This window comes from Gopherus flavomarginatus, chromosome 6, assembly GCF_025201925.1.
Source record: "Gopherus flavomarginatus isolate rGopFla2 chromosome 6, rGopFla2.mat.asm, whole genome shotgun sequence".
In the NCBI taxonomy this organism is placed as follows: domain Eukaryota; kingdom Metazoa; phylum Chordata; order Testudines; family Testudinidae; genus Gopherus; species Gopherus flavomarginatus.
The window spans coordinates 7,962,192-7,988,414 of record NC_066622.1 but is presented as its reverse complement, the minus strand read 5'-3'; the positions used below and the strand labels follow the sequence as shown (position 1 = coordinate 7,988,414).

The following is a 26,223-nucleotide window of genomic DNA, read 5'->3' as shown; positions in this document are numbered from 1 at the left end:
CTGTTAGTCTATAAGGTGCCACAGGATTCTTTGCTGCTTTTACAGAAATGGTGGTGTAATCTTACAGAAACAACATAAATATGGACGAAGGAGCAGCCCAAGGAATAAAGAAAGAATATATCTTGAAGGAAATTATGAGAGAACTGATGGATTAACCTAAGGAGAGTTATTAAGACATAAGGAACTTGTTATTAAACATACTGACAGCCTGTTGTACACGTGTGCTGTGCTAACATTAAGATTTATAAGTTTATTTATGCTTTCCACATATGGATATGTTTATTTGTCTGCATTAGAAATGTTACTGTCTGTAGTAGTGTTATTTTTATTTTATTTATTAAGCTTCTTTTGGAGTTTCATTAACTCATGGTGCCGATTCTCAGCTGGGGTAAATCAGCATTATGTCCATTGACTTCAGTGGAGCTATACTGCATTATGCCAGCTGAGGATCTAACCAATTGTTTCTAGAGTGAACAGATTGATGGGAGCTGGTGAGAGGCTGAGATATGAAAGCAGCCCTGTTGTAGTGGAGCCCTCGTTATCAGACCCACCGGAGATGATTCTCAGCCGCTTTCAATGACATCAAGGAGACAGCATGCAGTTGGGAGTGCTAGGCTAGTGCGGTAAATGAAAAGACTCATGCTGAGGCCAGCAGACTTTGAATTCTGTCCCAGAAGAACTAGATTAAAGAGAAGGAGGATGGATCCTCATCTTTCCCCAGTTCTTCATCAAGGAGAATTTGGATGCTGTATCTGATGAAGCTGATGATATTTGGTGTGGTAGCGGGAGTAGGTATTCTAGGGTTGATGCTGGTTCAGGCTGACAAGTGAGAGATAAGCAGGAGGCATTCATGAGCTGCTGGCCTACGAGGATCTTATTTAAATGCAGAAGCTTTTAGAGGAAGAGAAGGCATAGCTGGTGAGATCCTGGCACTATTGAAGTCAATGAGAATTTTGCCTCTGACTTCACTAGGATTAAGATTCCACCTAATATCTTGCAAAGAATTGTATTTCAGAAGCTCTGCTCTTCAACACAATTACTGGGTCATCTTAAATTTAGACCGTGCCACTTTAGATACCCAAACGGTCTGTTTTGAAGGTGGAGACATGTCCTTTCTTTCCCCTGCCACCAGCTGCATGCCCAAAAGGGGGAGGACTCAGTAGGGCAAAAACTGAAAATTATGCCAATAAAATGTGCTTGAATTAGAATCCCCTTATGTCATAGGCTTGCAAGGTCATGTGTACTGATCCAGCTAAGGAGGAGAGAGAGCAGATGACTCTCTTGGTAACTGATGTGTATTTGGTATGTTAGCTTTACAAACTGCAGAATATTTGTTATTGAATTGTGACGGGTCTTCTAACTTTTAAAATAGTTACAGCAGAATCATATAATATAAAAATACCTTACAAGCGACAGAAAATGATCAGAAGAATAGGCTAACCTTGATCAAGACAAGCAGTATCAAAAGAAAAATACAGTGAGTATTATGCTTTGGATATTTCTGTGAAGGTCAGTAGACTGTTCCAGGCCTCGGTAGGAGAGATTATGGTTCTACTTTTTTTCATACTAAAATATTCATCTGATTTTATTAAGCCATTCTGTAAATGACCTTTTCAATATGCCATAACATTTCTCTGGGCAACTCTTTATGAAGAGGTTGAGACATTATTTAACCTGTTGGGTTGTACCTATTAATGGAAGATAAAACATATGATGGTCGATAGTGAATGGTTGATTTAGATTTGGAAATCCTGGCCCACATAATATATATATATATATCAGAGAACACGTGCAAAAATACAGGTTGGTGTGTTTTTTTTGACATGTCCATTGCATGTGTTGTGACAACCATCTTGGTTTAGTCTGTCTGGAATATGAGTGACATCAGAGTTGAAAAACAGGAGCAAAGGTTAGCTGTAATATTCCAGATTAGGTACGTTTTTTAAGGTACAACCAAAACCATGCAATCCTCTATGCTGAGTGGAGTTCTGCATGGTCAAACTGTTAATAATAAATACTTAGTCCTTATACAGTAAATTAAGGTTTATTTCCTGCCCATTATTAAATCATGATATAGATGCTGTGCAGCTGACGCAGGTTGCTGGCCTACCTGCGTCAGTTGCACAGCGTCCATATCGTGATTGGCAGGTACATGGCAAGCACGTTCATAATAATCTTGTTAGGACATTACCTGAATTGCATATGGGTTTGGTTTAATTAACATTCCACCAAGAGCTGAGCAACAGGCATGGTGACAAGCAAGTCTTTTGTTCTGTTTGTTTAGCTGCCATTAACGCTAACAAGAGTTATGCACATGCATCAAAAGGAGATTAAAGACCCCAAGGTTTCTAAATACATCAGGGATCACAGCTAGCAAGAAGCAAGTCAGTGTTAGACCTGGTGATGCTTGCAGAAACAAATGGAAGAGATTGTGTAGTCTGGAGAAGCTGTATCACTTAAACCAAGGAGTAAAATATTTCCTCTTCGAAAAAGTTACAGTAAAGATCATTGTGGCTGCTATAAAGCCCATTGAAGTCAAGGGAAATCTTTCCATTCGGTTCAATGGGCTAGGAATCAGGGTCACAATCTTGTTCCCATTGAGGGCAAAGGCAAATCTACCAGGCGTTCATGCAATATCAAATGGAACTCACCCCCACCCCACCCAGCTACATTAAAAAACCCATTAATTTTAAAAACTATGGGTGCACTTAGGAACGCCAGACTGAATCAGCCCAAGGGTCTCTCTAGAGCACTAGCTTCTCACTGATAATGTCCAATACCAGCTGTTTCAGAAGGCGGTACATTAAGCCCAGCTGTATACACGGTATGGAATAACCTGCTGACCCTCAGTAATTAGTGGCTGGTTTATGCCCTGGGGCAGGAAGGTTTATATCCCTGCTCGAACTCTTGTTTAGTCTTAATATGTACTGTTATAATGCTCTATATTCTGGTTATCCATATAAACATCCAATCCCTCTATGAATCCTGCTCTGCTCTTCGCCTCAGTGTTACTCTGAGTTCCACTGGCTTTTGGAGTGGAAAAGGATGAGGCTTCGTCCCCCCTCTGTTTGCAGCAATCTATTCTCCCACTTACATGTAGCTGGAATGGATACTACTGTATGTGATGCTATCACCAGACTTAACAAAGGGAAAGCACAACATTATCCTCACAAAGTGACACTGAATCAATTACCATTGCTTTTTTTAAAAAGAGCTTTATTGAATAGCTTAAAGCTTCCAAATGACATGTGCTGTCAGGAAATGTTCTGGCACCTCCATGAATGCCATTAGTTTGGAATAGTTTTGTTCATATTTACATGACTGTGATAACGAGCATTTAAAAAAAATCCAATGTTACTGGAAGGTGCTGTCCACAACAAACACAAGATGGTGCCTAAGAATGAAATCCTAGCACCACTGACTTCAATGGAAACAGCATTTCAACCCCACTGCACAGCCCTGAGTCCTGTGGAGGAACCTACAGTTCTGACCTATGTTTAAAGGGCAGCAGAGTACATAGAAAAGATTCATTTGTAAAAAGCCATCGTTCACAGCTAAGCTGTACTCAGTCTGTACCTTGGGTTTAATTAAATACTCTTCTCAGATGACAGAGCTACGAAATATGATTTTTCTCCAATATTTGCAGTGAGCTAGGAAGCCATTAATAATACTTAGGCCCAGGTTCTCAACGGTATTTAGGTGCCTAATGCCAATGGAAAGGAATAGGAGTTAGGTGCCTAAATACCGCTTAGGACCTGAGTGTTGGTGTTTATACAAACCTTTACAGTTTAACTAATGAGCCCTCACAACTCCCTGTTGTTATTACCTGCAGTTTATTGATGGGAAAACATGTGGCTGGGGAAACAGATATATAGGACCGTTGAGGGTGAGTGAAACTCTATGGAAGCCAGTGGCCTTGATCCTGCGAACCCCCGGGCTTAGCTTTATTCACGTGACTCGTCTCATTGAAGTCAATGGGACTAGCCAGGAGTAAAGTTAAGCATATGTGTAAGCACAGGTGCTGCCACACCCCCTGGCTTGAAGTGGTTTCCATTATATACAGGGTTTACATTTTGGTTCAGTGGCTCCCAACGCCCCGTGTGTAAGTCGTTGCAGCACTCCAGTTGTTCCCACTTAAGTTTTCCCTGTTGATTGACATTGATGGAATTAACTTTTGCCCTTTTCTTGAAGGCTTAAGTGGTGCACAGGCTCATGCTGGTCCCCTACACAGGGTGAATTTCACCTTTGTTAAGTTACTCTGCTCATGGTGCCCGTGGATTTGGCTCAGAACTGTTTTCCCAAGGCCCTACAGCAAGTCATTGGTCAAGCTGGCGGCTGCCTAGCTCCAGATGCTCAGTCCACAAGACCACGTGGCCGATCAGGTACTGCACACACACAACCACGTACCGGCGCATGCTGTCTTGTTAGAAGCCAAGGCTTCAATTCAAGCCGAATCTTTAAACCAAGCATGGCTTCAAAATGAAGGTGATTGGTATTAAGCCTAGTTAATTTTCCCTGTGAGGAAGGTGCATTAGTAAAAGTGCAGCGGCTAAATGAGGGTGGCATTTAAGCCTTCCCGATAGGTCCTTGAGCCCTGATCCAATACACACTGATGTCAACGGGAGTCTTGCTGTTGGTTTCCCTAGACACTGATCAGGCCCATAATGACAGTACTTAAATGAAGCAAAGAGTCCTGTGGCACCTTATAGGCTAACAGACGTATTGGAGCATGAGCTTTCATGGGTGAATACCCACTTCGTCGCAGTGGAATATTCCTCTCTAATACAATTTAATTCAAAGCTCACTGCAGCCAGTGGAAGGTTTTGCATTGACTTCAGCTACATCTACACTATGATCAAGCGGTGTGATTCCCCTGCTCGTGTACACATACTTCCACTAGCTGTCATTGGGTTAGCATGAGCATTAATAGCAGTGTAGCCATGTCAGCTTGGGTGGGAGCAGTGGAGGTATGGCTGAGCCATGTTGAGTACAAACCTGCCTAAAACTGGTGGGTGTGTACTCCGTTCAGCTTACCCAGACCTCTGCTGCTGCTCCCTATGCTACCACAGCTACACAGCTACTTAGACTCATGCTAGCTCAATGAGAGCCAGCTCGAGTCTGCATACGCGAGCAGGGAAATCACACTCCTAGCTCATAGTCTTTCATGGACATTGGAGCAGGCTGGATGCTTTTAAGATCCCTGTTGGTAACAGGAAATAGCTAAAGAAAAACGATGCAGCCCTCCAACAATATAGGAACAGGTATCGCACTGTATGTGCCAGCACTTCGTAAGAAGCTAGACTTTTTTTTCTTTCCTTTAGGCTTTTCCTAGGCAAAGCAAAGAGTAGAAATAGAGCAGTATCAATGCAGATTTAGACATCTAAAGTCATGTCATTGTTACAGTCAATTTAAGAAACACAAAAAGCAATTTCCCAATCAACCTGTTAAACAAGCTTAGACTTCACTTTTGCCATTCACTTCTTTTTTTAGTCCCTCTTTTTCGTCTGTCAAAGGCTCCACCTCCGGACCATCCTGCATCTTTTCTTTGGCCCAGACATTTCCATCCTCTGTTTCTGTCCTTATATGTTTGTTGTCCTTCATGGTCTCTTCTGTCGCTTTTCTTTCCCTCTCCTCTTTCGCCAGCATACGGTAATTGTAGTAATTCATGATGAACAGGAATGTTCCTGCTAAGACCATCACAGCTCCACATTTAATGAACATGTATTTGTAATCTCCAAAAGTATCTATCAGTGTTCCTGTGAATTGCAAAACAGAAACATAGTTTAGACATAGTTTAGATGTGAAGGCAAAAATCAAAATATCTATGGTGGCTTCTGTTTCTGAACACTGTGATAGTAGCGCAAAATAGGATATTTTCTGTACTTTCTAATAACTTAGGCTCTGATCCTGCAAAGGCTTAGTATATGCTTAACTTCACGTCCTGTGAGTATCTTATTGAAGTCAACGAAACTATTCATACTGCATAATGTTAACCCTTGCTTAAGTCTTTGAGTGATGGAGGCCTTTCTTATGCACATGAAAAATAGAACTATATAATAAAATATTATAATTCTTTATTAAAAGATATTTTTGTGCTATTAAGTGAATTTAGGGCTTGTGCATAGTACCAAACTGGCAGCACCAGCTTCTCTCCATCACCCTTGCCATCATGCCTCTGCCTTCAACTGCAAGAATCACCTGATCCAAAGGCCACTGAAGTCAATGGGAGTCTTTCCATTGATTTCAATGGTCTCTGGATTAAGCATGGGATGAATAAGGTCCACCTAGCTGAGTCAGTCCCCAGCCTCTCTGTTGGGGCTGCAGATAATTATGACAGTGGCCTGTCTGTTGGGACACCTGGCCATTAAGATATGGGACGGAGACCCACTAATTCACTAAACAGCAATCAGGTGGCAATGACGTTCAGTCATTACCAGCCTTGCCTGGGCTGGAACTGAAGAACTAGAGGTGAAAGGGCTTTCCATAGAACGTGTAACATTAGTTGCAGGGAAAGCAAAGAGGGTGCTGTCAATGTTAACCATTTTCAATTAGAGAGGCAAAGTGTGTGAGGTGATATCTTTTATTGAACCACTTCTGTTGGTGAGAGAGACAAGCTTTCAAGCTTACACAGAGCTCTTCTTCAGGTCACCTGTATAAGTTCGAAAACTTGTCTCTTTCACCAACAGAAGCTGGTTCAATAAAAGATATTACCTCACCCACTTTGCATCTCTAATATCCTGGGATCAACACAGCTACAACACCACAACCTACAGCTGTTTTCAATGGCAGGAAAAATGTGACAGTTTCATCTCAAAGGTTAATGCCTTGGCAATGGAGTTATGGAAACATTGAAAAGCTTTGGTTTAATTGACCTGTCAATGTTCTCCATTATGTCAAATGTAACATAATGCAAACTTTGTTGAGACTGAGATGCTGGGTATTAATGCCCGTGTATGGGAGCAATATGGACTGAATTTAACATCCCAAATCCTAATTAAAATAAGATTGACCTCAAGCATAGCCTTTTTAGTTCTTTCTTGCACTTAACAGGCTGTAAATAAGCTCTGACTTTTTTAAACTATTTTTTCTCTTTGAGAAGGGGAACCTTTAAATTACTTCCTGAGTGACAATTAATCTGTTGAAAGTCTGGTGATTAATTATCCCAAAGTATGCTTACTCTAACTAGGTATTTTTTGGACACTAAACATATTTACTGATTGCAGAAATTATTATTTCAAGTGGTTTTGGTCACCAATCTGCTTTCTTCTTTAGATATCCTGGTACATAGCTCTCAATATATCGTCTTATGGATGTTACTCATGAAACATCAACCAAAGGCTAATTACAGCAATTCTTCCTCCCTGGTAATCAGGATGATCTGGAAGTCTGTTAAATAGGTATCAATGAGGGTTTTAATGAGTAGAGTATTGGAAAATTCAACAGTAGGATAGTCTTGCCTCTTTTCCTTTGAGAATAAGAAAAGCCATAAAACACACAGGGAACAATTTGCTTAGTTCATTAAAGAACCCTGCAGTGGGTTATTAAATGCCAAAGAACCAATAAATTTGTTGCTTATTAAAGTGATGAAAAAAATACTCCAAAACTAATATTACTAACTATTATACAGCACTGTTTTGGCCTCATTAGCAGTTTTTGGCAATTAGCTTAATCTCTTGCGTAAAAATTACAGAACTTAGAAAACAGTCACCTTAAAACCTTCAATTTGCTATGAACTATGTAATGACTGTGTGAAAAGAGGAGCTGCAGCTGCTTCTGCCACACACTGTAAGCTACACAGTGAAAGGAAGAATTAAATTGCTCTGTAAAATGTGAGAGAACAAAGCTTAGTCAGCTCTTAGCTTTTTATCCTATGACATTCAAAACCATATTAACTCTACCTTTCCCTTGCGAGTGCTGAGATTTACTGCCACGTAAAGTTGGGTTGTAAGCCGCTATCACAGTTTAACAGTTTTATATATAAATACCTGCAGAGCACCAAGCCTAGTTAAAAGTTGACGGCCATTCAGCGCATGTAAAGGTACTAGCAACGGACAGTTACCCTATCCAGCATGTGGGTGTGGGGCAAGCTACTCCTCCACGCCTCCACCACCCTCTGCTATTCCAGCGATATATGCAGAATAAATGGCAGCTGGGTGTCACGTACAAACTCATTTAACTCATGGCCACATGAGGTTTGAAGATGGGCCCAGAGAGGTGAAAAGTGTGTTAAATAATTATATTATGTAGATATTGTTTGCTCCTTGATGGGAAAGGAATTTACAGTACATGCTACATAATGTCCCAATATAAGGTCATTTTATTCATGGGAGAATCCTTTTACTGCCTGCCAAATGATTCTGGGCATTGCTGCAGGTTTGAACTTGTATTGTTTGCATGGACCTCTGAGGAGAATGAACTTAGAGCTAGAGGTTATAAAGTAGGCTGCGTTTAGTCGTATCGCTCACGTGTTTCGTTACAGGTATGTTCAAGTACTGGGCTGGGGCCAGCGAGAGCTGATAAAGGTGAGTGCGGCTCTGTTAGCTTTACCATATGGAGCACACACAGTGACTGCAACCACCTTGCAAGCTGTCCACAAGTGGGACTTTTTGGTTCTTTCAAAGGTGCAATGAGAGGACAGACTATTGGAGACTGGGTTCTCAGTGTGTATGTGAGACGGAGGGTTACAATCATAAAAGAGGTCCCCACATTTCCTTCCACTGACAGCAAATGGCCTCATTTTTGTTTGATGTCATCTTAAATTATCAATCCTTTATCAGAGTAGCACTTAGAGCTGTGAACAATTTAGGACTCTTACTCTGAATACTAGCTAACATCTAGGGCCCTCATCCTCAGTGATATTTAGATGCTTAATTCATTATTCATTCATTATTTCAGTGGGAGTTAGATCCACAGCCTCAAAGGTATTTAGGTGCTTCGCTCCCTTTCCAAGAGTGCTATCACATGCACAGAGATGCTGCATAACTTTCCTGCAGTATTGATCCGGGGATGTTACGGGGTTTTGTATCATCATCTTGTAGTGCAATAAATTGTAATATGGTGCTGGAGAACAGAGGGAAAACAGCGTCTGAGGAAACTCTGTGACAAAGCTGGTCAGTGCTGACAATTTTGCCCCATATATCTGGGCTAAGCACTTTACAATAACATAGGTCCCTGCTCTGAACTGCTTGCAGTCTAAGATAACACACAAACTCAAGTTTTTCATGTGACATATGAGAAAAGAATAAAGGCAGCCAGATCGCGTTCATATTTATTTTCTATTTTGTCAAATATTTAAGGAATACATTATATATTTTTTTAAAACTGTAAGAAGGAGAAGCAAAAATTCTCAAATCTATTCAAAATAAATGATTTTTTCTTTTAAAAAACAGCCCGTTTTCTTCACTACAGTCTTTACAGCTAGAATGCTATTGGCCAAGCTGAGAGGATGAAAATCCATAAATGGAAGCGTGCCGAGTTCCTTTAAGGCCAGAAAGTACAGCTGCACATAAATTAAAAGCATACACATCTGTGGCAATATGGACCTATTGTGTCCTTACAAACAAAAAAACATCAGCTAAGATCCAGGGGGCTTGATTCAGCAAAGGGATTTCAATGGGATTATTATCATATTTAAAATTAACCATGTGCTGGATAGTGGCGTTAAGCAGTCAATGCTCTGCAAGATAGAGACCCTGGCCTGTTAACACTTATGCATGTGAATAAGTTTACATATATGAGTAGTCGCATTGCGTAAAGCCACTTACACGCCTACGTGTTTGACGGATGATGCCTAAAAGCCTCAGCCTGCATCTGTGTCACCACACAACTGTTAGTTTCAATGGGAATTTTTCATATGGGACATATGCAGGTTCAGGTCCAAGGAACGAACACATGAGAGATGATCTTTTTGTTTTTAATGTTGCTAAATCCTCAGTAAGAGAAATCATGGAGGACAAATCTATTACCTTTATTACTTTACACACAATTATTTTCAAAAAAAAAAAACCCCAAACAAAGCGGGATTGAAATGGAGATGAAGTTAGCCCCACCCCTCTGCATCCTGTATTTATCTCAGTACCAATCTCAGAATTAGATCAAAAGCTGACATGTCACTAGAGTTATAGTATAGAAACATGCTCACCTCCAATAGGTGGTCCAAGAAGTATCGTGCAACACTCCACTATGGTGACAAGGCCAACAGCACTTGTGAATCGCGCAGCTCCCACGAGGTCCATGAGGGTTTCAAAGAGCATGGCACAAACCATACCAAAGCCCAAGCCAAAAAAGACAGAGTATATGACTAGACCCGTATAGCCTGTGGCTAAGGGGCACAGGAGATGGCATGCACCATTAAAAGCAATTGAAAAGCTGAAAAAATACTGGATCTTTGGCCTCACCCATTTACTGTTGGCAATAATTCCAGTGGTGGGTCTGGCGATCATGTCGACTATTGCAAGGATAGAAAGGAGGAAGGCTGCTGAGTATTCATCAATGCCAAGGTGCTTTGCATAAGGGGCCAAAAAAACAATAGGGGCAAAAAATCCCAGAAACATGAGCACGTTTCCAATCAGGTAAATCAGGAAACCTCTGTGCTTAAAGAGGGAGAAATCAAGGTACTTATTGAACTTCTCACAGCAGTCTTTGTCCTCCTCGTCTTCTGTTCCGCTCAACAAACTGACAGTTTTGGGAGGGACCATTTCAATGGAGCTGTTATTGGGCTGCTCTTTTACAGTCTTTTCAGCTTGCTTGATGGTTTGTTTCCGAACAGGGTCAGCTGCCATTCCAATGGGCCTGAAGAGAGCCCCAGCCACACAGCAGTTCAGTAAAATTGCCCCAAGAATAAAGAAACTGCCCCTCCAGCCAAAATTGTCAAAGAGGAACTGGTTCAAAGGAGCAAGGGTAGACAGCATTACGGGGCTCCCAGCCATGGCAAGGCCATTGGCGATGGGTCTCCTTTTCAAAAAGTATTTCCCGATGATTATCACTGAAGGCTGAAGGTTAAGAGCAAGGCCAAATCCTGTAACAGAGGGGGAAAAACAGTGACAAACGGTGTAAACTATACCAGCAATTCCTCCATTCGGAATATGGCTCTGTCTAAATCAAGGGTGAGATCCTCATTGCCACTCTGGCCCCCTTCAGACCAGGTGCAAGGGCTGGACTGGCGTGAAGTGGCCCTAAAATCCCCAGCTCTGACCAGGGGAAGGCTTCACCCGACGCAGGAACGGAGGAAGACAGCCCTAAAGCTGCCTCCAAGGACCCCCTTGACAAAGGGGGCATGCTGGAAGCAGAAGGCTCAAGTGAGGCAGGGACCATGTTTTTGTTCTGCATTTGAACAGCACCTAGAGCAGTGGAGCCATGACTAGGCTCCTAGGTGCTTATGATAATATAACTAACAAGAAGTCAGGGCAGCGGGCAGTGCTTAGGAGATGCCAGGCGGCGCTGTGGCCCATAGAGTAACCTGGAGACACTGCTGTCACTTTGCAAGGCCCCTGGTGCTGTCCAATTTATACCTGGGGCCTCTTCAGCCCCCCCGAGAAGCCCAATATCAGGAGGGTGCAAAGGTGGCTTAAAGCCACTTTCCAGCCCCTCACCATGGGCTGAAAATCTCACCCTTATAGTAATGGCTCACAGAATATGGAAATCTGTATCCCTAAAAGACCAAATAGAAGTGTACAGGTCCCATGTGCTTTTGTCCAGACACAACAGCTTGGCATGGTAACAGTACCCATTTATTACAAAAACACTATGGCTGCTTTATCACTGCTAGCATATTATCATGCTTGCATAATAATATTATGGCCTGGTCGCTGTGACTTGATCACACACTCTTTAGTGACCATGCAAATAGACAGACCTGGACTTGACTAGTGCTTTTGACTTTAAATCCAGCTTTTGACCATTTTCTGGTGCTGAAGTCGGCATGGTTAATATAGCTGCTGCTAAACTCATTCTGGCAATGAGCAATAGAGAATGGTATTTAGTAACCGCAGTAGCTCCATCAGAAGTCCTGGAGACCACTGACCATCAAATGTCAGCGAGGATGGTGTGGTCTCTGGCTCAGAGCTGTAGAGCAGCTTTCAAGTGGCCGTGATCATTCCTGAATAGAAGAACTAGTGCTTATGGGCACTTGCCTTTTTCACTGAGAGGAGCTGCAGGACTTCATTCTCTCCCCACTGTTGTTCAACTGCCAGAGGGGAAAAAGGTGTGGAACTTGAGGAGTCAAACTAATTCGAACTTTCACTTCTTTGACAGCACAGAGGGCTACATTACCATGCTGGTCAAGGCTGCTTTCTTACCATCAATCAGTTGCATACATACAAAATGGGAAATGACTGCCTAGGAAGGAGAACTGCGGAAAGGGATCTGGGGGTCATCGTGGACCACAAACTAAATATGAGTCAACAGTGTAACGTTGCTGCAAAAAAAGAAAACATCATTCTGGGATGTACTAGCAGGAGTGTTGTAAGCAAGACACCAGAAGTAATTATTTCACTCTACTCTGCTCTAATTAGGCCTCAACTGGAGTACTGTGTCCAATTCTGGGTGCCACATTTCAGGAAGGATGTGAGAGAGTCCAGAGGAGAGCAACAAAAATGATTAAAGGTCTAGAAAACATGATCTGTGAGGGAAGATTGAAAAAATGGGTTTGATTAGTCTGGAAAAGAGAAGACTGAGAAGGAACATGATAACAGTTTTCAAGAATGTAAAAGGTTGTTACAAGGAGGAGGAAGGAAAATTGTTTTTCTTAACCTCTGAGGATAGGACAAGAAGCAATGGGCTTAAATTGCAGCAAGGGAGGTTTAGGTTGGACATAAGAAAAACTTCCTAACTGTCATGGTGGTTAAGCACTGGAATAAATTGCGTAGGGAGGTTGTGGAATTTCCATCATTTTTAAGAGCAGGTTAGACAAACACCTGTCAGGAATGGTCTAGATAATTACTCCTGCCAGGAGTGCAGAGGACTGGACTAGATGACCTCTCAAGGTCCCTTCCAGTCTGATGAGTCTATGCTCAGATACCAAGGTGACAGGCAACCTTATAAAAACTTGACCAAATGAATCAACTCTTTCCACTCACATGCAGGTCTCTCCCTGGGCATCCATGCCTTTGCTACATCCAGGCTACTCGATAATATACTCCTAGCTGGGCTTAGATCAATGCCTAGACATTGCCCAATAAATAAATGAATAAATATGGCCATGCCAGCATTATGCCATACATAGCATTTGGTATTTAACCACTAGAGGGCAACGTGCTTACATGCTTGATTAGGCCTCACATCCCAACCACTGGAGGGCTGTGACATTCCTGCCCACTGCAGAAGGGCAAGTAGACCTGGAAATCAAGTGCAGTAGCACCCATCGCTTCCACTGTTGGTTAATGTGCTGATGTGAGCAACTTAGCCAAGAGATTAAAAGGCCTGAGCGGTCCAGAGCACATTAGATTGTAATAGCAAAAATGAGCTGCCACTGCAGCTCCAACTAATGTAGAAGGGCCCTAGAGCTAGAGATGTTTAAATTAAAATACACTTTTTATTGTATTTAAACAAAATAGCAATAGTAATAGTATTATAAATCTCCATAAGTAATTCAACCACCTAACTAACCATTAGCTCTCCTATTGCATGAGCTGGAATCTGTTTTCTACCCCCAACAGATGTTAAATGTTGAGCGTTGGACGGTCAGAGCATTCTTGGGTTCTTTAGGATACCAGTAAGAATCTGTTCTACTGAAAAGATCTTTTTAAGCATCTGTGTGCTGCTTTCTCTTGCAAAATAAAATGATGTAAGTAATATATATTGGTCTTAAAGTTACATTTAGAAATATAACATGCATTTTCCACCCTAGCCCTTAGCTAAAGAATGATCCCCTGTAAAACAAAATGGAAATTTCATCCTTGAATTGGAAAATGTGAATCTTGAAAACAGCGCCATGCTGATTTTTTCCAGTTCGTTAATTTATATAATTAGTTTGTTTAATTGTGGAGTACCTGATTAAGCATATCACTTTACAGAATAAAATGTAGGAATGTCAAGGTCCTTCAAAATAATTAAGGAAAACTATTGTTAATAAGTAGCATTAGCTGCACAGAATTCCAATGGTGTAGTGTAGCTCAAATTCCACATATGCTATGATAACCACTGGTGGTGTTAAACAATTGCTTTCCAACTGTCAAGCTTCCATTTTAAAAATTTTTTTGAAATATTTTTGAAAATTCAAAAGAAATTACAAAACAAATACATGTTAAAATAACCTTAGGGCTATATCCTTGGTAGGAAATTCAGACATAGTTATGAAGCACAGTCCTTAACTTGACCTGATGGATCTAGGGAGTCCATAAATGTGATGAGACTGATCCTGAGTTGGTACAGATTGCACACTACGCACAATCGCGTGGGAAAAAAAAAAGCATAAGTGAGACTTACAGAGTATATAGTTCTTCTGCTGGCTCTCAGCAGTAGCTGACATAACCCAGTTATCATAGAGACCTGCACAAATGTTGGGTTAAGGAAGTAACCGCAGTTTAAACTTTTCCAGCCTCTCTCAGATGAGTCTCGAGAGTTATCATTTATTTTAATGGATTGTCTTTCATAGCAGCAAAGAGTCCTGTGGCACCTTATAGACTAACAGACGTATTGGAGCATGAGCTTTCGTGGGTGAATACCCACTTCGTCAGATGCATCCCACGAAAGCTCATGTTCCAATACGTCTGTTAGTCTATAAGGTGCCACAGGACTCGTTGCTGCTTTTACAGATCCAGACTAACAAGGCTACTCCTCTGATACCTGTCTTTTATAGGAATCTACAATATGCATTGGCCAAAAGAATCACTTTGAGGAGAATAAAAATTAGGTAAGAAGCCAACTATCCATTTAACCAAATCAATTAGAAACCTGTATTATCTGACCATTAATTTACAAGCGATGCAAATTAATTTAATATAACCTCATTCTGTTCCTGCTAATTAGGATCCGACAGTTTCAAACTTACTGACTAGATGTTCTAATTACTTTAATCTTTTTGCTAATTTTATTCTAAAATATTTATATCCATTTTCTTCTCATTTGCTATCACAGCAAGAGGGATCCCAGACCTTAAATTGATCCCAGCAGATGGCATTTTCTTCCAAATAAATCAGAGAGGCTGTATCACTGTGGCCTACAAGAGGAGGTTGGAGATGAAGAGAAGTAATTTGAGCATGACGGAAACCATCCTTTCACCTCATTAAATATACTCCAATTATTATGAGAATTTGTGCATAAAATGGCTTTATAAGGAGCCTTGCTCAATAACTACTGTTCTCTGTTATGTATCAGTAAAGGCATGTATGTCTGTACTGTAAACACACCCTGTGATTGCAGCTCAAGACAATATATCCAACCAAGCTTTAAACTCATTAGCACAGGTCCTGGCAGGGTGTGTTTCAGTACAGGCTAGTCTACGACTAATACAGGTGAGTCACATCTTACGTGGAGGTTAGGTTCTAAAGTTAGCGTGTAAGGTGAAAATCATGTATAGTCAAACGCTCATTGAGTGGAATGGCAAGCGGAATCACCCACGCTACAGGTACAGTATTTAAACTGTTATTTTTCTCCTTTTTGTTTTGTTTTGCCAAGCGTGTATAGTTAAAATCACGTAAATTAAATGCGCCCATGATGCAACTCCACTATACTCCGGGCTGCGGGGGGGTTTGTACAGCCAGTGCTGCAGCTCATACTGCCACGGCTTCGGTATTCCAGGACTCGAGCTAGCAAGATTAGAGCTAGCTGGAGTTGGTGCGCTCTAGCTGCAATCACATCCTGTGATTACAGCATAGACATAACCCAATGGGCTCGATTGCAATGGCCTCCGAGGAGGTGTGATTTTCCAAAGAGCACAGGGCCAGATTTTCAAGTGCCCAGCACCCACAGTCAGAGCCAGATTTTCAAAAAACAGCTCAATACGCAGCATGCTGCGGTCTTCTGACATCTCCTCAGTGTCTGATTCAATGGCCAATGTCTTTCCACTGATTTCCATGGGCTTTGAATCAGGCCCTTAGGCCAAAATTCTCAAATCCTCTTGTTGAAATCAATAGGAGTTAGGCACCTAAGTACCCCAGGCCCTTAGTCTTTACTCAAGCAAAACTCCCATTGAAGTCAACAAGAACAAGGGTCAGATCCTGAGAGAGGAAGAGCTCCCTCAGTGCCAGGAATAATAATAATTAATAAACTAGTATTTGCATTTCTATGGGGGTCTTGCCTCAGAGGATCTCAAAGTGCAGTGGAAATAAGGGGCCACAGAATTTCCACAAAAACAATATTTTGACAAAAAACAGAAACAAACATTTTTGACAATGTTTGTGAATAGTTTCCGTTTTCCTGCCAGCTTTCTCTGACAGCATTAACCAATGCTCAAAACCACCCCATGAGTTCAGTAGCAGAGATACTGGGATGACATCACACAACCTGAAAGGCTGCAGCCTCTGGGGTGGAACACAGCAGCATTGCAAAACTGTTTTGGAAAGGAAGTGAAGATTATAACCTTGCCCTACTGAAACTGCAAAGGCAGTTAGAGTTAGGCAGAAGGTATGTATCTGAATTGGCACTGGCCAGAAAAACAGGGCAGCTACCACTCATCTTATTATAAGTGCTAGGGAATATTTAATGACCACTAGTGGTCAGGTATTTGGTTTTATGTCTCATTCAAAAGATAAGGTGGCTGAGGTAATATGGTCTCTCTGATACCCTGGGACAGACACAGCTACAACACTGCATACATCATCCAAAAGATGGCAGCTCCCACAGTGCAGTGCTCCCTTGCAGCAGGCAGGGCACTACTTCCCTGACTCAATGACTGTATGAATTTGCATCTGACCTACATATAAATGAGGGGTGGCCAAACTGTAGCTCATGAGCTGCATGCGGCTCTTTTACAGTTAAAACGTGGCTCTCGGAGCCCCCCACACTCCTCATTCTCTGCCTACCAGATTGTTTAGGGCAGTTCAGGGCTTCTGCCCTGTGAGGAGGTGGTGGGACTAGGAGCTTCTGCCCAGCAGGGAGGGGAGTCTCAGGGCTTCAGCCTCTGAGGCACCTTCCAGGGCTTGGGGCTTCAACAGGAGCAGGGCTGAAGCCTCCAGACTCCCTGACCATGCAGGGCAGAAGCCCCTAGCCCCATTACCTTGCTGCAGGGTGGAAGCCCCGAGCCCCGGCGGGTGCACTCCGTCTCCTGAACTTTTGAAGATTGTTGTATGCAGCTCGGAGGGTTACTAAGTTTGACCACTCCTGATGTGAATAGAAAAAAGACATACCTCAATTGAGACAGCCATTGAGAATGGTGTGTCTATCTAGACAGTGTGAACTGATACATTCATGTGTCTAACTTCTACCTCTGAAGAGATGCTATTAACATGCCAAAGGCAAGTGAGGCTAGCAGAGATCTCTTGCTGGTGGGTTTCTCGTTTTAACTCTGTTCCTTGGAAGTACACGGGGATGCTCTTCCCAGTCAAAGTGTGTCTCCTTGTCAGACTGAGCAGGAGCCTTGTAGAAGTGTAGTTCATTGTAAATTGCTGTATATGTATCTCTCAGGTCGTTACTTTCCCACAGTCATGTGATCAGTAGGCTGGCTTTATAATTACCCTTAAATGCTCCCACGTCAGATCTGACCAAACTAGGTGAAAAAACATTTCAAATATAACTAGGAGCATCAAGCTAATTAGGAGCATTGAAAGCATCTTCTTCAACCCTGAGAGGATTCTCATTCGCTTCTGGGCACAGTAGCAGCAGACCCAGGAAATTGTAGGTGTGTCTTAGGCCTTGTGCACTTGAGGGAGTTTTACCAGTTATACCAGCACAGTTATACAACAAATAAGTAGGGGTGGGGGTGAGTTCTGTGCTTGCACTATCAGATAACACCACTCCCTTATTTTCACTGGATGGATGGAGCTTGTGAGACAACCTGCAACTGTGTCGTTTTGCCTTACCAGTACAGTAATGTAAACCTCTTCCAAGAGACTCAATTCCTTTGCACACTAGTTACTTAGCAACATCTTTAGGTGCAAAAATCTGGACCTGCAGCTTCTTGGGTGTTTGTACAGCCCCTAGAACAACAGGGACATTACTCTGATTGGGGCCTTGGTGTGTCAGCCCAATACAAATAATAAATAATTATAATTTGAAGGAGACGCTTCCCCGAGGGGCAGCTTACTCCAAATTGTCCATTATGGGGAAGAGTCTAGTACCTTCCTGTGGTCTGATCCATTGTGGCAATTTACTGTAGCTCAGCATTTACTCCAAGGCATGCACTGTTCCATATCGGTGCACTTCATTCATTGACAGTGTGAAATGCTTATATAGTCTGTAACAAAGGATTTGTGTTTTACATTAACTATTATGATGTCTTAGAGGGCATTTGTTTGTAAGGGAATGTTGCAATCAAGTATTCGGCAATGGCATATAGCTGGATCCATTGCTCCTTTGACAAACACATGAGGTTAAGAATTGCAGGTTATTTTTATATTTGGAATCTCCTTCCAAGAAGCTGTGTGAATTGTTGCTCAGTCCGTGAGAACAGGGTGTCACCTAAATGTGGTGGCACAATCAGAGCAGCGTAAGAAATAAAAAAAAAAAAAACAAGCTACTTAGGGGCATGAAGTAACATTTCGCAATCAGATTTAATGAGATGGTCTGGGTGCAGGGGAACATGGTCACAAGTTTTCTGTCCCAATTAATGTTTTTCCCCTTGCCAGTAAACTGTGTTATTAATCTTACAAGTTTAGCCCCTGGAGTTCATTATCAGACGTCAGGGCTATCTGGTGCAGCCACAGTGACGCGGAGTATATTAATTCCACATCTCAGATGCTGTAAAATCAGTATTTTAGCATAACGTGTAATGCTTTCAAACAGATGTCCTAGTTGCACTGGAGGCAGCATTATAAACATCTCTTCTAAAACGATTAAATGGATGCTGAAAATTAGGCACCTAGAGAAGTGGCCTGATTTTCAGAGCCCCCACCCCTTGTGCCTAGTTATGAATTTCAGAGTCTAATTTTAGGCATTCAAGCTAGAAAATGCCATTGGCTCTAGTGCAGAGCCAGCCTTAACCTAACTATGAACTGCTGGGTTTGGCTCACTCTGAGGGTTTAACAGAAAGAAGCTGTGTAAACTGGAGAGGGAACAGATTTCACCAGCAATCGGTGGATCATTTTTGGTGAGGGGAGAGCGGGGAGGATGAGAGGAGGAGGGTTCAGAAAACACAGAGGATGCCTGTAGCTGGACTTGGTTGCTTCCTCCCTGCCACACTTCCTTCTTCCCAGAGGCAGTTCGAGAATCCAGGCAGGGCTGTTTCTCTGCAGCTCTTCCCAGAGGCTAAAGTGAAATGTAACAGGAACACAGAGGAAGCACTCACAGTACCGGGAATTGTAGGGAAGTAATTCATCTGAGCCAGGGAAATAAGGGGGAGTGCCTCTCGGCAAACCTTTCCTATAATCCTGGCCTCTTCCTGCCTCCCGGGATTCTTGCTCTAGCACGCACAACCTGACTTCTTTCTCCTGGTGAACTCTGCCCAGGCGTGCTTCGAGCTGTGATGTACCAGCCCAGTTATATGTGGAAACTACTGTCCCCACACACAGATGGGCAGATGGAGAGCTGTACCCAACTCTCAGTGAAGTCAACAGCAAAATCCCTGCTGACTTTAGCCATGCGGAACTGAGCCAGCCGTTGAACTCCAGGAAAGGAAAACTTTTTGGCTTAAAGGGTTATTAGAATTCCAACTTTTCAATGAAAAAGGAGAAGTACATTTTAGGAAATTTTTAAAGGAAAAATTTCTTGCTTTCCAATCAACTCTAGTTTTTATTATTTTTATCTAAAGAACCCCTCACCAAAATGAGTATCAACAAAACCTGAATTCTCGTAGCTCCGCTATTTTTGTGCTAATTGCCATCTTCAGAGAGAAATATTTTAATAGATAGGGCTATTTGATCATGCAAGGTGCCGCATGATCCACTGATTTCAGCAGGACTTGAGGGCACTAATAACCATCTCCATTATTGTCCTAGAGGAGAGCTCATCTGCAAACAGCCTGCTGCACATTGATTCATACAAAGTAAGCTGAAAACACAGTTATGAAGAAGTGTAGGCCCATGCCATGCAAACATTTAAGCATGTGTAACTTTAGTTGGGTGAGTAGCCCTAGTTGTGAGACTACTCAGATGCGTAAAGTTATGCACATGCTTAAGTATCCACAGGAGGGCAGGGGCTTGCCTTAGAAAAGAAATCTCAAAAGACAGTGCAGAAGGAAAGCTTGTTTGTTACCTGAAATGACTCCAACGCAGATGTAAAGCTGTAAAATGCTAGTGCAGAACGCCGCTGAAATCATCCCAATTCCACACAGCAGGCCTCCAAATATAACCACTGGTCGGCTGCCAAAACGATTCACTAAAATACTGCTGATAGGACCTGAACAAAACAGGCAGAAGAAGAATCCCAGTGTTAGATAGCTTTCAAACACTCTGCCTTTTGAAAATAAGGTGGTTAAAGCTCTCTGTAGTTTCATTAATACTTAAGCTGTTGGTAACAGCTGCTTGAATTTCCTCATGCTAAGAGGTGAAGAAGAATGCAAGATGATCTGTATTATGGTGGCATGTAGAGGCCCCAACTGAGGCAGCGCAAGGCACTCTAGATACACATAAAATGTGCAGGGCTGGTACAGAGAGGACGGTGATCAATTGTTCTCCATAGCCACTGAAAGTAGGGCAAGAAGTAATGGGCTGAGTCTGCAGCATGGGAGATGTAGGTTAGATATTAGGGGAAAACTTTCTAACTATAATGTAGTGAAGCTCTGGAACAGGCTTCCAAGGATGTGTGTGTACTCCATCACTAGAGGTTTTTAAGAACAGGTTGGACAAACCCCCATCATGGACGGTCTAGGTTTACTTGGTCCTGCATCAGTGCAGTGGGCTGCATTTGATGACCTCTCGAAGTCCCTTCCAGCCTGATGTTTCTATGAGTCTATGATACTAACAGACAGTCCCTGAACCAAAGCGATGACAATAGAAACAAAGAGCAGGAGGGGAACTAGAGCCACAGATTGGTAGTCCAAGGTCAGACAGCAGGTCGGGAGCAGAGCTGAGAACAGAATCCAGGTTCCCTGGGTTCCCGATCAAGCATTGCACCACGCTGCCTATCTAGCATTTAGGCTCCAGTGATCCCACCTGTCAGTGTGAACGGGATTAAGAAATAAAGGTTATCAAGAACATTGGTCCATTTGGGCAAAGCAAGTCCGTCCCCCCACCCACCCCCCATAAGACCTTAATGTGTCTTTTACTCAGAGCCTGTCTAGACACAAAAGTGGTACTCTGTTAGTTAAACCGGTATAGTTAAAGTGATACAACTCCACTAGTGTGGATGCAGCTATCTATACTGGTATAAAATGCGTATGGTGGCATAGCTAGTCCCACACAGGAGGGGGAATAAGCCAAAGTGACATGCTGATATATTTACACCAATATAACTGCATTCACACTAGGGGTTGTATAGGTATAACTATTTTGGTTACAAAAGCGCACAGACACGCACACAAATAAATATGAGAGACTGGTACAAAACCTGTATGTAGACCAGCCCCGCTGCTTGACACAATCTGCACTAATAACAGTTGTAAAAGCAGCAAATAGCTAGACGAAAGGTCTGTTTCTGTTTAACAAGGGAGCAACACTGTAGCACACATCTTGGTTTTGTAGCCCCCTCCATGCCCCTAGTCCTGTGACAAATCTGGCAGCCCTCACTGGCCTGCACACACAGGAGTGAGGCGATGATGTCAAGTCTTACACCAGACCCCCGGAGCAGGAGGGGAAACAGGCACAGAAAGGCTGTCCAAAGTCACACTCGGCTGTTTTCTCTACCTGCCCAGCACAGGAATCCCCAGAGGACTTGCCACAACCCCTCCCTTGTTTGATTGTCAGGTAGCTCCAACCACTTCAGGCAGATTATTTTGATATTTCTCCTCCGTCTTCTGCTTTGCGCATCCTCACTAAGAACCTCTAGGTACATCAAGTCCCCCCACATTCCCCAGCTTAAGAGCCTAAGCTCCAGTTCAAGTTGCAATGTCCAAGCACCATCTACACAGAATTCTTAGCATGCTAGTGAGAGTTCCGCTAGCACAAGCCAGTGGACTCAGTTGCTTGTTCCCAGATGCAGTGTAGACACCACTGCCGAGGCTGGCCTGTCCGTGACGCTGCCGGTGAGTGCTCTTGGCATGAGGTGATACTGAATTGGGCCCTCTGATTATAGCAGAGCCGTCATACTCAATAACGCTACTGTCTGCCTAAAACGATGTGCTTAGTTTGCAAGAACTGTCTGCAAAGGGGAGAATGAAAACACAACAAATAAAGACTAAGGGCCTTGACCCAATGCCCATTGAAGTCATTGGAAACACAGTCATTGACAAACAGATTTGGATCAAGCCCGAGGTGGACAACTGGACTTGGAGATCGAGTTGAAGGCAGGGCTACAGTTATTCCTAACACAGATGTACACCTCATCTCTCCAAGCCAGGTCATCTGCATCAGAAAGAAAGAAGAGATTCATTCTGCCCTACGTACTGGACCAAAATCTGCCCCCTCCCCCACACACAGCCCCATTTGTGTCAATGCATTGCAGAGTCTTCACAGAAATGAATCCGCTGTTTTTAGTGACTTCAAAGGAGAGAGCGCTTGAAGTCTCAATATAAACCATCTTCATGGAAGGTCACATTAAGAGTTCCAGCAAAACATAATGAATCATGTTTCTGTTGTGCAAGCTGCCTTCACAATCTGAATGAAGATACGGTTAATAACTTTATAATAAAATATGCTACGTGAGATTAGTAGGTACACATGAAAAAATATGTATCACATCCTTTAAAACAAAATATACAATGTTAAGAATTTCATTGTTAAGAGCTGCAAAGATAGGAGTCACACACTACTAACCATTGCTTCAAAACCTGAATGAAATCACAACTATAACAAAGATTAACCAAGTCTGGTTATAAGATGCAAACAGTGAAGGAGCCTATGGAATCCCTTTATACAGCCTTTGATCAGTTCCTAAATATTCCTACATTATTTCTTGCCAAAGCAGTTTTCATCCTTGTGGATAAAAGGGAAAAATAGCCTAATACATGACTGATTTCCACCCCAAACAATTCTCAGCACCTTTGTTAAATTCACACCATAAAAAGTACCCCTCTACCTTCTTTCTAGCTAGATGCATAAGTCTAAGATTTCCAAGGGGGCCTGCACCTCTATTTTAAAATGTTTAGGGGCTCCGCAAATGAAAAAAGGTTGAAAACCACAGTCTTAGATACAATGAACCATTTCCAATGTGTTTCCAGTGTTTAGTGGATAAACACTGATTTCATATTTTTTTTGTAATGAGGGTATTTTATTCATGTTTACTGATTAAAAGCTAAAATCAGTACCCTGTATACACTGTATACATCATATAATTTTTCTTCTTCTTCTTTTTCCTTTATGCTGCTTTTCCTGGTGAGGATCGCGGCGGCAGCATGGAGAGTAGGGAGGACCAGACCTTTTCCTCCACAACAGGTTCCAGAGCCTCCTGGGGGATTCCCCAGAGTTCCCAGGCCAGCCGGGAGATATATCCCTCTATTATTATTAATCTCTACATATTACAGTCCCTTTAATTGAATGATGTGTTATATGGACTCCACTTCATGTATTATTCAGTTAAAGGAACCATGTGTAGATAATTGAGGTTTCCAGTTTTATGCCCTAACCCTGCAATAGGATCCGTGTAAGCAGCCCGTTGTGCTCCACTGAAATTAATGAGTGGGCCTGGGGATGAGAGAGAGACACTGGAGCTAATTCAGCCCTGAGGTAAGCAGACACAACTCCTACTGCAGCGCCATTAATGAGGAGCTGTTTTGCTTAGATCAGTGTTGAATTTGTCCCAAAGTGTCGTGCGATTCAGTAGAGAGAGTGAGCTACTGTCAAAGATTCTGCGAAAGGCACCACGCCTTTGAAACTGGTCTGCAGCCACAGAGGACGTGTGCCTTACATTTTTCAATTTTACAAAATGTTCATGTCTCATCATGCAAACCTAATTATGCAAGTGGGAAAATGTGGCTCCAATTACATTCTCCCGCAAGCTTACATTAGGGCTTTGTAAAACAGTGGACTGTTCCAAAAAGTACTGGGGCTCATAAAGGCCTTTATGGCTTCTCCTATGCCTTATATTAATCTGTTAACTCTGTCTTCCATTAGAATAATAATTGAAGTCCCAGGATGGGAAGATAGTATTATGTCATATGCAAGAATACCTTCCCACATTTTCTATTCTATTCTGGTTTCTGTCATCGGCAGTGGTGATCCCTCGAGGTCGAGGATGATTTTTCATAGGCTTTATTTTTAATGGTCCTTTTTGTGACTGAGGAGTCTGATTCCTGAGCCACAGGCTCGATGGCAGACATTGTTGGAAGACAGGGTTGGGCCGCAACTGTTGCATGACAGTTGCCTTTCCGGTGTTTTTTTGCAATTTTCCTCAAAAGTGGACATTCCCTCTCTGATGAGTCTTCGCCAGTTACCCCTGTCCTGGGCTGTTGTCTCCCAGTGTGTGCTGTCGATGCCATATCTTGTGATGTTTACCTTAAAGGTGTCTTTAAAGCATTTCTTTTGGCCTCCTCGTTTCCTTTCTCCTTTGGTCAGTTGGGCGTACAGCAGTTGTTTTGGGAAGCGTACATCAGACATGTGCACACAGTGCTTGCCCCACCTCAGCTGGTGCTGGATGAGCAGGGCCTCAACACTGAAGATGTTGGTCTCTGTGAGGCCACTGACATTGGTGCAACGATCCTCCCACTTTATGTTGAGGAGCTTCCGAAGAAAATGCTGGTGCTGGTGTTCCAGGTTTTTCAGGCGTTTTATATAGGTCACCCAAGTCTCAGAGCCTTAGAGGAGAGTTGGGATTAACACCGGTTGATAAACTAAACATCTAGTATGTATTCTGATGTTGTGATTGTTGAACACCCGGTGAGAGAGTCTGACAAAGGCAAGGCTGACATAGCAAATTCTGTGCTGAATCTCAACGTCTATGTCTGCCCTCTGTGAGAGATGGCTGCCAAGATAGGCAAAGAATTCTACATTTTCCAGTTCTTCTTAGTCAGTGTAGATCTTCCTTGCTGGGTCTGATGATTGACTGGGTGGAGAACTTTTGTTTTGACGATGTTCAGAGTTAGCCCTAGCCTTTTGTAAGCTTCAGAAAAGCAATTAAGGGCTGCTCGAAAATCGTCCTTTGAGCATGCAACTACAGCACTGTCATCTGTGTACTGGAGTTTGGTTATTGTTGCCAATATTACTTTAGTTCTGGCACGGAGATGAGAAAGGTTGAAGAGGTCGCCATTAGTCTGAAATTGGATGCCAATGCCCTGTGGTAGATGGTCTTGGGTTAGTGCTTTCATAGCTGCTAAGAAAATGGAGAAAAGAGTGGGTGCCAATACACAGCCTTGTTTTACACGTTTGGATGACAAAGGGCTCAGAGATAGAGTCACTGCACAGGATGGAGGCAGTCATCTGGTTATGAAGGAGTCTTACAATGGTGAGACACTTGCTTGGGCAGCCAAACTTTGACATGATTTTAAACAGAGCCTCGGGTTGACAGAGTTGAGGGCTTTGGTCAGATTGATAAAGGCCATATTCAGCTCCTGGTGTCCTCACACCTCTGAGATCAGAAGATGGTAGTACCCTTCCTAAAGATAACAAATCCATCAAAGAGCGCTGGAAGGAACGTGACCAAAAGCTTCTAAATTGAGAAACAACTGTGACTGACGACACCATCGACTCCATCCCTCAGCACCCAATCTGGGAAACTCTTGCTAACCCACCAACACCTTAAGAGGTCTGCAAAGCAAATAAACAAATGAAGAACAATAAAGCACCAGGTCCTGATGGCATACCAGCTGAGGTACTGAAAGTGGGGGGAGAAACACTGACTAACGAGCTTCACTTGCTGCTCCTCAAAATCTGGTGCACTGAAGAAATCTCTGATGACTTACATAATTCTGAGATAGTCACCATTTTCAAAAAGGGAGACAGGCCAACTGTGGCAACTATCGAGGCATTGTCCTCCTCTCCATCGCTGGTAAGATTCTTATTAGAATCTTACTGAATCGTCTGCTCCCTCTTGCAAAGGAAGTACTGCCAGAGTCCCAGTGTGGCTTCAGACCATCACGAGGCACCACCGACATGATTTCCA

General features: G+C 42.7%; 1 protein-coding gene across 2 annotated transcripts in view; it reads right to left on the bottom strand.

Moving 5' to 3' along the window:
* Window positions 1-3,222: 3,222 nt before the first annotated feature.
* LOC127053174 (monocarboxylate transporter 2-like) overlaps window positions 3,223-26,223 on the bottom strand; it is a 61,067-nt gene continuing 38,066 nt past the window's right edge. For both annotated transcript variants that reach the window (XM_050957452.1, XM_050957451.1), the window contains exons 3-5: window positions 20,287-20,430; window positions 10,142-11,017; window positions 3,223-5,756 (exon numbers count right to left, since the gene is read on the bottom strand). In XM_050957452.1, the coding sequence (XP_050813409.1) occupies window positions 5,455-5,756; window positions 10,142-11,017; window positions 20,287-20,430 (1,322 nt within the window). In that variant the 3' untranslated portion in view covers window positions 3,223-5,454. The remainder of the gene's footprint in view (window positions 5,757-10,141; window positions 11,018-20,286; window positions 20,431-26,223) is intronic.